Raw genomic sequence first — 13,100 nt, 5'->3', positions numbered from 1 at the left:
CTTGCGCTCTCCAGAGTAATCGATCTGATGAGTCGAACTGAGTCATAAATATGTTGTTTTTTTTAACTATTTATAATAAGTTAAATACAATATGTTGCATTTGGGGAAAAGTATAACCTTTATACATTGCAATCGTTATCCAACTGGGAAATGAAATACAAAACTACATTTGAGTCACACACACTTTAAATGGAAGTCAGGTGCAAGTACGAATTTAGCCATTAGAGGTCAGGATATTACCAAGAGTGTGTTTAGCAGTAATGTGCTATGTTGTTGTAAATAATCATCATCATTATCATAACACCAATAGAGGATAATAATGAGAGTGACTTCAGGCAATAACTGTAAGGTTAAGCATACATCTTAAATCCATTAAATTTCATTTTTTTGAAGGGGGAAACTAACTTGTTACATGCTTTTTCTTTTGCTTGCTCTCCACCTGTCCTGATCACATTTATCAGTCGATAGATTAAAAATGACAGATAACCCATGCTGTAATCTTGTAAAGAATGTTCCATCACTTAGATATCATCACTTAGGTCGTAGGTCAGTCTTCTTCATCTTTTTTTTTTTTTTTTACATTTTTAATATCATAGATTATAATATATGTCCAGTGGTGGAAAAAGTATTCAGATCTCTTACTTAAGTGAAAGTACTAATACCACACTGTGAAGTTACTCCACTACAAGTAAAAGTCCTGCATTCAAAACTTACTTAAGTAAAAGTACAAAAGTACCAGCATCAAAATGTACTTAAAGTACATATTCATATGTTCATATAAAGTGCAAGTACCTCGAAATTTACTTAAGAACACTACTTTAGTAAATGTACTTAGTTACTTTCATCCACTGTATATGTCATTATTATTATTCATCCAACAGATTCCCACAGAATCGTGAAACATGTTAGTCAGTGTTCCCAAAAAGCAGACAGCCAATCACAATTTGGTAAATAAAATGAGTCATGTACTAAATGGAATCAATGAAATAAAGCCATATTAAATGAAGGTACTGTATTCAGGCAGTACAGTGGGCCTTCAGTGGGCTGCAGCAGCAGTCTGGGAGACTCATTAGATCTTTTCACTCTGCAAAGTAAACAGACGTCATTTTCCAAAGAGATCATCCCCCTCTGTTAGCTGGGGGCCATGATACACAGGGAACACTGTGTGGCACACAAATAGGCGATGATGTTGGCAGTTACCATTATTATATGGCTTCTCATGGCACCATGGTGTTGATCTCCATCCTTGCTGAACATAACACCACCCTCTGTCTGGGACCCTCCACATGTCACGGCCTTAACAAGAAAAAGGGATGATCCCAGAACTAATAGGCTTGTAACACTTTCTTTGAAGTGGTACTCACGAGGGACCAGAGCCACATTATGATCACAAGTGCTTTAATATTAGATGTGAGGAAGGAATAAGGAAAATGTGTTGATGGCTGCCCTCAATGGCAGCAAGAGTCAGTTATCTAACAAAATATAAAATCACAAAGCATGCTCATGATACCAAACTGATCAGTGGTGGAAGTACATTTATCCAAGTACTGTACTTAAGTACTGCTTTGAAGTACTTGTACTTTACTTGAGTATTTCCATTATGTAACTTTTTACTTCTACTTCACTACATTTAGAGGCAAATATTGCACTTTTTACTCCACTACATTTAGCTGACAGCTTTAGTTACTTTTCATGTCGAGATTTAACATAAAAAACACAATCAATTTAAAGTGATTTGACGTTTTCTTAAAACTCAACCTCATAACAGTATATTAAGTAATTAAAATGAGCCCTACCTTGAGAAATGCATCAATAATAATCCAACAATATATTTGGAATATGTAGAATGTGACACTGTAAATTGGTCCATTCTGCATAACGAGTATACTTTTGTACTTTTACGTTAGTAAGTTTTGAATGCAGGACTTTTACTTGTAGTGGAGTAATTTCACAGTGTGGTATTAGTACTTTTACTCCAGTAAAGGATCTGAATAATTTTTCCACCATTGCATGTATTCATTTGAGCCATGGACCACTTGCACAATGTAGTGACATTTTACAAACGGTCAGTTTTCTTCCTGTCCAGTATACAGTTATGTTATCTTAGCCTCCAGTGATCACACAGTGATTTTTATCCTTAAGTTAGTTAGTAGCTTGACAGTATATACCGTCCATTTTATATTAAATTTTTGCAATTTTGATCATTTTTATAGTCACCGCTGCTTCTTAACTTGTAATGTGATCGCTGGAGGCGTAGATAACTCATTACTGGAAACTGAGATGCCGTTCTTGAAATACGTCACACTAAATTGTGCAAGTGGTCCATTGTTGATAATGAAGTCATTGTTTTTGGCAGCTTTAAGCTAACAAACTGTAGAGTGGCACATATATTCATGTTTACAGTCCTTATAATTCCTTGTGTTGCACTTCAAGTAAAGTTGTATGAAAGGGCTCTTATACAGAGGTCACCAAAATGGATTCTGCTGACTGTAATATCCATCTTTCACAGGAAATAGAAATATTTGTGACTAGTGCAGCATGAGTGCAGAGCAGCTTATGTAGTGTAAAACACCCAACTGATCAAATCTGAGGCAGTTTTCTTGTCAGCTTTAGAGCACGACAGAGTTCCCTTTAGAAGATGACTGCATACAATTATCTTAATACCTCCAGGTATTAACTATATTGTACTATAAAATGACTACAGCAATAAAATAAAGGCATAAAAGTAAGGGGTGACAACTTCACCGCCCATAGGGATTTTAGAGCAAAGTTATACCTCAAGAATTACAATGATTGATTGATTAAAAAGATCAAACCGTCGTGTAGATGGCTGCCAGACACCTCATATTCCACACATACACAAACCTCCATATTGGCTGGAATCCTCAAGTGAGTTGAGATGATCATTTAGCATCTGTTGTTAGTAAAAATGAAGGATAGTCATTGTGCTCCGACGCTGTTTGGAAGGTCTCAGTTCCCATCAGTGATTTCTTGCCAACATTCAAGATTTTAATCTAAAAATGTCCCCAAACACTGAGTTTCCCTGAAAGCATCTTGGCAGCAACTTACCATAATGTGGAGGGTGGAAGAGTTGGGACCAAAATGTCCTTTTGTTGTCACTGTTGTTTTTCACATTATTTTTCACAGCGTGCAAGGAGGATATGTTCATGGGAAAATTCACACATGAATGCTTCAAATGTAATGTTTGGTATGTTGAGTATCTTCCCTTTGATAGCTAGCCGGACAACGTTTGTATTTTTCATCATCTACAATTTAATTTGATAGCATATATATATACATATAATGTGGAATGTAACTAAGTACATTTAATCAAGTACTGTCCTTAAGTACAATTTTTTGAGGTACTTGTACTTTATTTGAGTATTTCCATTTTATGTAACTTTATACTTCTACTCCGCTACATTCTGAGGCAAATTTTGTACTTTTTATTCCACTACATTAAGCTGACAGCTTTAGTTACTTTTCAGGTCGAGATTTAACATGAAAAAAACATGATCAATTAAAAGTGATTTTTTAAAATTAAACCTCAAACAGGATATTAAGTAGTTAAAATAAGCCCTGTCTTTACAAAATTAAAGCGCTTAAATACATCAATACAAATACTCTAATTATATATTTGGAATAAATAAAACAATCTGAGTGGTTCCATTCTGCATAATGAGTACTTTTACTTTCAATACTTTAAGTACATTTTGATGCTGAAACTTTTACTTCAGTAAATTTTGAATGCAGGACTTTTACTTGTAGGACTTTCACGGTGTAATTACTTGAGTAATTTCACCGTGTGGTATTAGTACTTTTACTGAAGTTCACATTTTCAGAATGAAGCGCACTTATCAATGTAAATTTAGGGCAGAGAAATCAATATTCCACTTCCAATAGCCTTAATAGAGCAATAGATATGGTTAATTCTTTTAGATATGAACAAATATCTGCTTCTTTGATTAAAAAAAGGAGAAGGTACAAGTTTGTGCACATAAAGAAATGAGGAAAAATGTCAACTATGAGCCCCAAGATGGGTTTCAGTATGAAGCCTCAGATCACCTACTATAACATTTGGTTGCATGTTCTGCAAACAGTTTATGTTCGCCTTTGTAGAAACCTGATAAAGATTAAAGTTAACTTTTAAATTCTGTGTTAATTTTAGGATAAATCAGAAATTGTGAAGTCGTGTTGTGTTTCCAGTTGCAACTACAAACCTTCTGAATATTCTCAATAAGCTCTGATTTGCACTTCTCTCTTCCTTGGCTTCTTCTTCATTGCAGCAGTGGCTAAGGCTCAAGGTTATTGTAGTGTTCAGAGCTGTTCACCATGTTAAAATGAAAATATATATATATTTTTCTTTCAGAAACAAAATTTAAATGGTCAAACTGTGTAGGACGCCACAGGAATGAGTTCTTAAACCAGGATGTAAGTTAGCATTTTAGTGTCCTGAGGTCTAACCTGTAAAAACTCAATGAGGATTTTGAATGGGTTGGTGGTTAGATGCCTGAAATAAGGTCTGTGGTTAACACAAGCTGAAGAGATGCTTGCATCTTGTTGTACGCAATCAAATATGTGAATTTTTAAAGTTTTTACTTGTCCTTAAAAAGGCAGTTGCGAACTAAAGGCTAAATGACGCTACAGTGGTTGTCGGGGACATTAAACGTCGTCACACCGGAGACGGAAGGCAATTCTCTCACTCGTCCTCCTCAAAGTCTCTAATTGTGTTCTTCAATGCTCTTGCAAACTCTTGTAGATTGTAAATTATGTTAATAAACAATGTATTGGGCTTCAAATTCGCTAGCTTGTCAAAACGGCTGGTTAGCTTGTCAGAGACTGTCTGTGGTATAGTTAGTTATAGCATAATGTTAGCTTTTTACTTCTGTCTGCTGCATTAATGCCTAAAACATAATATAAGTGGTGTTAATTTGTGAATATTAACCTGCTGAACAAAATGCTTCAGCATCAGAAATGTGTGTTTGGCACAGAGCTTATTTTCTGCAATGATCAAAAATCCATAGACCCCATGGTGATGCTAATTTCCAGGTTGGCCTACAAAAATACGTCATTTTGTTTGCTCTCTATTTCTGGCAAAGTAAAATGACTAAATGAAGCACATCTGTTTCGAGAAAGAGGATTGCATTCAAACCCAATAAAATGTGTTGAACATTTCTGAATAGTTGGAGATAATTGAAGACTGAACTGTAACACCATGTCCTATTGATATATATAATACATACTGTGTCTCAAGGCCTACAATCATTCCAGTGCGATTCAGTTTGAATAAATTGTCTCCGGGTAACAGAAGGAAAGTTAATGAAAATAGAGTCATCTAGCACGATTTATTCCACCATTTGTTTACAGTAGCTTTGTAAATGCAGTTTGTTTGTATGTTGATTTGTAGAAGTCTTCATACATCAGCTCTTGGCATTCTGAAGAGTGGGTAACACCTGACATGATTGGAATATTAAACAAATATTGTTAAATATGAACAAATGAATAAATAAGCCCCATCCTGTGGATCCACAGTGGGACTACAGAGTCCATTTTTCGGGTCTGAGTGGCTCGCATCTCAGTCAGTCAGCCAGACCTACTCTAGCAAAAACACAATATGGGGAACCAACAGTAGTGTAGACCAAGAGGCGCCTTTAGAACACTCAAACACACATGCACAAACAGTCGTATGCACGGAGACACTCACACTCTCACACTCTCGAGACTCCCTCACGAGAAAATGACTCATCATGATCGCGTGAAAAATCTGGCAGATCTAAAAAGAAAGAACCGATAGAGGTTAGGTGCGTAATTTACAGTATGTCATGTTGCTTCTCTGTAGCTGTAAACATCAGCAAAGTAAAGGGAGGACTGCCAGTCGCACACACAGGGAACATGGACATCTAGACTGTAAACATTTCAATACACAGACACACACAGCACTGTCCCAGTCAGCCCTCTACACTGACCTTTCACACTCTCTCTCTCTCTCTCTCTCTCTCCCACACACACACACACACACACACACACACACATATAATGTACATACACATACCAGGTGAAGCCTGACAATGGAGCATCTCAAACACACATGTTACACAGTAGGAGCGTAAACTATACTGCTGGCCTCTTCCTCACGCCCAATCAGAACTGAGCATGCTCAGATCGATCCTCTGCACCCTCAGTCCATCTTTCCACCCCCCCATCCGTCCGTCCTTTACATAGACAAGCTTACTTCCCAGTTTGTGAGGTTTTTTTTTTTAATCCCTCCCTGCCTCCCCAGGTGTACACAAACCCGATCCAAGAATTATTTTGGGGACTTTTTGATTTGATTACTATGAGTCAAATTGGCGAGGAAGGGCACAGAACTGAGGCAGGAACTATGAGAAAGAAGTACACCAGGATCCAGTCTGTTATGAGAGGACGTCACCAAGTTGGAATCCTGTTGTGAGATGAGAGGCCCGCCATATAATGTAAAAGTCTTATTTTAAAGTAAACTTCTGCAGCTCAACAATCCTCACTTCATCGGTGAACTCCTCCTCCTCATCCTCCTCCTTCTTCTCATTTCCTCTCATCCTTTCTTCCTGCTCGTGTGGCTTCCTTCGTCGTCCCTCCTGCCCCCTCCCTGCTGCGCTTCCTCTTCTTTCCCCAGTTAAGGCCATGGGAGGGCTTGACACTAACGGCTGACAGGCCTGAATCCAGATGCAAGATGGAAGGCTAGCTGATGGAGGCCTGCAAGGACCTGAGCATGTCAGGGAGGCAACTTGCCACTTGGGTGGGAGGGCGAGTTGAGGCGGATGAAGCCCTTTAAGGGACTGGTAGCCTGGAGAGGTGGGAGGGGAGGGAAAGAAGGGTGGTTGGGGGGAAAGCAGTCTCTTCAGCAGACGCATATTTTAGGGCTCGGAGTGGCCCTTGAATGTACAATGGTTTGACAGTCACATTTTTTGGGTTCAATTCACAAGGAATAATTATCTTGTTTAGGATGATGGATTCTGTCTGGATAAGTATGTGTTGATCGCTTTGATTGTTTCATCAGATTTGGTTGCGTCTGTGTCAAGATATCCATGGCAGGACCATGAGATGTCCTGGAGACAAAAAGGAGGAGGGGTGGACAACAGACAGACAGACAGAGAGTTGGAAAATTAGCATGACATAAAGTTATCTATGGTTTATCAAGCAACATATCAATAGATGAAGAAATGGTTTCACTGGTAGATGACAATCATTTGTGAGCAGAAGTCTATGGATAAAACGTTTTTCACAAATTTCCAAGACAGAAAATGGTATGAAAATTATTTTACCAATATTGTGGTTCTTTAACCCTGATTAACACAATTCTGTGCCATTTTTTGGCCATGCTAGCAGTGTGGCTCTATGGATGGTAATGTCTGTTCACTAGTGTTGGGACAATGAAGCTCCATGGACCATTTATTTTATTTTTTGACCCCACTAGATGACGGTCTTGGCTTAAAAAAAGGCTTTATCAATTGTAATTGAGTGTGTTTTCAGCCCTTTGTTGAACAAAGGTTGATCCCCTGACACACTAGAAGTTTTTAATTTTTTTTTCAGTTTTACATGCACAATCTCACCTTGAACGGTATTCATAGTGGGCCTGGTGGTCAGTCAGTCAGAGGGGTGTTCGGGGCAGGACCGGTTGATCTCAAACCATGAGTCTATACAGCTGCAGATACACATAGACACACAGGCACAAGTTATATACATACTATTGGAATATAATCATATCAGTCTTATTCTGCAAAGCAACCATTACTGTTGACTTTGAACTCATACTAACAGTATACGCTGAAGATTGAACAGTTTGAGCATTATGAATAGTTTGTGTTGACAGATTTCAGCTTGAGTTTGGTCGGGCACGAGACTGCTGCTATAAAACCTTTCATTTTAGTGCGACAGTCTGCCCATTTTAATCTTGGTCCTGGTTCTTTAATGCAGGCCCGGAGGTACAGTGTGGGCCCTCCAGAGCTTCGGCTGCTGGAGTCCCCGCTGGATTCTGAGCTAAATAGGTTCTAGAGATCCTGCATGATTTTATTTTATTTTATTGGAATCCGACCCACAGGCACCGTGGAAGCCAATTAGAATATCTATATAGAAATATATTAAAATTCTCACGGATGGTTCTACTTTATATGGGTCATATAGAGGCATCATTATTTAACTGAGAGTGCTTTATAGTTCCATATAGTTGTTTTAAAGGTGCTATGTGTATCTTTTGACACCAATAAATCTTTTCCACTTTTATGTCAAGGCAACATTGTAATTGCAGTACGCAACTGAAACAACCATCCAAAATCAACAAGATCTCCAACCTAAAGCTAAGAATAGACCATTTGTCAATAGCACCAATAACATCTGTCAAAATTGCTGTTTCATGGCTCACGTTACCACAAAAAATAATAATGCTATAAAATAGCACACACTTCATTCTACATAAATATACGGTTGTAAAAAAAAGGCTGCAGTTTTGGTTAATTTAGGCTTCAAAACCAAGAAGACAAGAAGCACCCACTGCAGCCTGCCCTCATGTATTTATGGTAATTACCCAAGCTATCACAATTTATCTGACAGTGACACATTGATATTAAGAAATGCTACACGCAGCATTCTTATTATCCAACCATATAATATGAAGAAGCTCTAAATCAAATGCAACAACTACTGTCCATCTTTAAAGAATGTCTTTATTGGAGTGCAGTAAGGGGATTTAATTAAAAGAAGTGCAAAATTATACAGGCAGTGATTCAACTCTGTGTGTGTGTGTGTGTGTGTGTGTGTGTGTGTGTTTCACCTTTTGTGGTAGATGCAGAGGCACGGCAGTCTGGCTATGGTGTCCCCTTGCTGCAGTTCCTCTAGACAGATCACACACTCACCGGCATCCCTCGCCAACACATCATCTAAAGTGTCAGTCACACACACACACACACACACACACACACACACACACACACACACACACACACACACACAAATTAGTATGCACAAAAGAAATAGTCAATTATAGACTCTGACAGCATACAGTATCAAACACAGCAGAGAGCAGTGGAGCAGGTTGGTGCATTACAGACAGTAGATATAATGGTTAGTATCTGGTTGTACCAATAAAAATGGACAAGCAAGAGCTTCAACATGAATTAGGAGCTACAAATCTGGTTCCACTGTAGAAAAATATTGTCCGCTAGGGATGGGCGTTTGAAAGAAACCTGACAACTCGAGCTTCTATAATGTAAACGATCAATTTATCAATTAATTACTATGTTTTCATACAAACTCCAGTATGTATAACACATGCATAGATGGCAAAATAAAACAAATTTCCACCATATGGATATTCACCACAGAATATTTTTTATTTCCACTACTCTACTTATTGAAGGTTCTTAAAGACTTTTGATTGTTCTATATAGAAAATATGTATAAATCCCAAATGCAGTTTATCAAGATTTTTTTTTTCCACAAGAGAGATTTTACATTCAGTAGTCATGGCTAAGCTAGGAAGAAAGAAAAGAAAGGAAGAAATGCAATATAGAAAATAATTAATACTAATATTAATATTAATATTCCATTGCTTCAAACCAGCTAGGGAGGTTTAGTGCGTCTGACTTTGAATGGAGGAGGATCAGACTCTGGGTCTGGGCAATGTCACCAGATCAATATTATGATTCATTTTCACATTCACCTCACTAATGATCAATAATTAAAATCATATTAGTCCAGCAGGAGAAATAGCTTCCAATGCACCCACATAGCATTTTTTGTAACCTGTTTTTTTTAGGAACCTAATGATGTCTATATGGTCCATTGGGTTCATTCCATCTCGAAATCATATCCGTGCAAGTGGCAAAAAACATAATTTTCCATAACTCCTGAGCCAAGTCTTATATATACACATACCCTTTGCCTTAAAAGTGAGCACTAGAAGTCAGTGCTACTCTGGAATTGTACCATGCAGATTCATGTTTCCACAACCACTTTCCACAATGCTAAAATATATATGATTATAAGAATGTTCATGGCAAATTTCTTAAATTTGAAAAAACTCACTTTTAAGGTATACTACTGTTATTTGTGAGGAGGATGAGGTGGAGATGAAAAGATGATTTTCCACCAATAAAGAGTTGTTATACCATGTCAGTACCATATACCACTTGTTTTTGAGTTGAGTCCAGAACACTTGGTTAAAAGAAGACCAAGAGCATACATAAAATAGGCAGTGGTGGAAGAAGTATTTAGATCTCTTACTTAAGTATAAGTACTAATACCACACTGTGAAATTACTCCACTACAAGTAAAAGTCCTGCATTCAAAACTTACTGAAGTAAAAGTACAAAAGTATCAGCATCAAAATGTACTTAAAGTATCAAAAGTGAAAGTACTCGTTATGCAGAATGGACCCACTCAGATTGATTTATTTGGTAAAGATACAGCTCATTTTATCTTCTTAATGTACTGTTATGAGGTTTAATTAAAAAATGTCAAATTACTTTAAATTGATCATATTTTTATATTAAATCTCAACCTGTAAATTAACTAAAGCTGTCAGCTAAACGTAGTGGAGTAAAAAGCACAAGATTTGCCTCTAAATGTAGTGGGGTATAAGTATAAAGTAACATAAAATGGAAATACTCAAGTAAAGTACAAGTACCTCAAAATTGTACTTAAGTACAGTACTTGTGTAAATGTACTTAGTTACATTCCTTCACTGAAAATAGGCCACATGTATCTACAACTATAACAACAGTATGTAAAGCACAGAGGCAAGAAAGCATGCACTTTATGCATATCGTGTGATCATCACACACTGTGAATAAAAGTACTGTATGGTTGACTATGGCTCAGTTGGTAGAGTATTCAGAACCCTTACTTAAGTAACAGTACTAATACCACACTTTGAAAAGTCCTGCATTCAAAACTTACTGAAGTAAAAGTACAAAAGTATCAGCATCAAAATGTACTTAAAATATCAAAAGTAAAAGTACTCGTTATGCGTAATGGACCCAATCAGACTGTTTATATATCTCAAATATTTTATTGGATTGTTATTATTGATGCATTTATGTAAGCAGGATTTTAATTTTCTCAAGGTAGGATTCATTTTATCTTCTTAACATACTGTTATGACGTTTAATTTTAATAAATATGTCAAATCACTTTAAATTTATCATGTTTTTATGTTAAATCTCGCCCTGAAAAGTAACTAAAGCTGTCAGCTAAAGAGTATAAAGTACATAGAATGGAAATACTCAAGTAAAGTACAACTCCATCAAAATTGTAATTAAGTACAGTATTTGAGTAAATGTACTTAGTTATTTTCCACCACTGCTCCCAATGCTGCATTCATCAGTGTGTGATGGTGGCAGATGACCTCTGCCACCAGTGTAAAAGTATGTGAATGGTGAATGAGTGCCTGATTGACCGCAAAGACTAAAAGCACCATATAAGTGCAGTCCATTTACCATTTATGCAACAAAAAAGATTTGAACTCTGAACCTGAAATACAGTAGACACTATAGTACAACATGTTATTTCACATAACCTCATTTTAACACCTGTCACTGTGACTGCAGCCTGGCTGCTGCTCCACTTAGAGATCGGTCGGTTGGTAGAGCAGCAGCAGAAGCAGCTTTTAATCTACAGTGAGTCAATTAGGAGGCAAGCTGGTCGCAACTTGTCAACAACTACCTGCTTGTTTTTTTCCATGTCATCTTTAGTGCTGAACTGACTGGATGCATTTCTATCTGTTCTTTCAGGTGTTCAATTCAATTTAAAAAACTGTTAATCCTTATGTCATTTAAAGCAAGCTGGTTTGCAAAAATTCATTCACTCACATAAAATCCAGATGGAACAAAAATAAAAAATATGAAAGTGTTAAGATTTAAGAAAACATAAAGGTTGTTGGCAGTTGAAGTCGAAGAACACAGAGGCCCATACACAGACTAAACTGACAGTATTGAGGCTGTTCACAAGCCTTTTGGCTTCTACAATAAATCCAAACTTCCCTTTTTTTTTTTTTTTTACATGCATCTGAAACACATTCCTGATGGCATTAGCCTGAAGAATGTCTGTGGGGACACTGAAACATGATATATGATATCATATGTACCTTTTTAAGTAATTGTGTAAGCAAAAAGCTAAAGTTAATGACATTTGTTAATTGTCCCGAGCAGTTGAACAGGTATACCTAATAAAGTGGCCGGTGAGTGTACTTCTTCAAGCGGATTGGATTATTTTGTTCTGGACGGTGGACTAACGGTACACAAAAATACAGACTGAGTAGGGACAACAACTGGTGAGGGAAACATTCACAGGTAGGCTTTATTAAGATAAATCTAATAGAATGCTACATTAATCTGTTTTTAACTTCATGTCAACCATATCTCAGCCTCAGCACCTGTCTGTGTCACTTCCTGTGGTTTTGTCACAGTACTACTATGTATGGCATTGGGGTGCTAACAGGCACGGGCATGGTGAGGTGTTTTTGACTTATAGCATAGCAAGCAAGTGTCAAAAAAAGAAGAAAATACCGCAGATTTCTATATGAGACACATTCGCAAAGTTGACTGCTATGGTGAAAAAAACATGTCATATTTTCACCAGGACGGCTCACATGATCTGCATTGGCCAGTTTACTGACATATTAACTATATATATTATATAACTATACATATTATTACTATTTTTTTTTGTGATCAATTTTTTATTGTTTTTTCCATTTAGTTTAAAACAAACAAACAAGCAGGTGTGGCAAGCATCAATTGGGCAATAATAGCAAAACCGGCAACAAAGAAGATAGAATGGTAGTGTAGCATAACAAACAAACAAACAATAAATAAATAAATAACAATGGCAATACTACCAATCAAACATATCAACAATATTGAGTGTTGAAAAATAACAAAAGTTAAAAAAGAAAAGAAAAAGAAAGAAAAAAGAAATAAAAAAAAAATAATAATAATAATGAAAAATAGATAGACAACCCCCTCCCGCCCCCCAAATTTCAAGGGGTCCACAGGCTTGGTCTCCATGAAGTACACTGATGAACATACAAGCACGCATGTGAACACACACACATATATACACAAAGCAGT

General features: G+C 36.9%; 1 protein-coding gene across 1 annotated transcript in view; it reads right to left on the bottom strand.

The window, feature by feature from the left end:
* Positions 1–5,326: 5,326 nt before the first annotated feature.
* Positions 5,327–13,100, bottom strand: part of znrf1 (zinc and ring finger 1) — a 59,534-nt gene continuing 51,760 nt past the window's right edge. Inside the window, exons 3-5 of the mRNA XM_059335895.1 lie at positions 8,804–8,909; positions 7,587–7,678; positions 5,327–7,082 (exon numbers count right to left, since the gene is read on the bottom strand). Of these exons, the coding sequence (XP_059191878.1) occupies positions 7,621–7,678; positions 8,804–8,909 (164 nt within the window). The 3' untranslated portion in view covers positions 5,327–7,082; positions 7,587–7,620. The remainder of the gene's footprint in view (positions 7,083–7,586; positions 7,679–8,803; positions 8,910–13,100) is intronic.

Source organism: Centropristis striata, chromosome 6, assembly GCF_030273125.1.
Source record: "Centropristis striata isolate RG_2023a ecotype Rhode Island chromosome 6, C.striata_1.0, whole genome shotgun sequence".
NCBI classification, from domain to species: Eukaryota; Metazoa; Chordata; class Actinopteri; order Perciformes; family Serranidae; genus Centropristis; species Centropristis striata.
The sequence above is the reverse complement of the archived record's forward strand: the minus strand, read 5'-3'. Positions and strand labels throughout refer to the sequence as shown.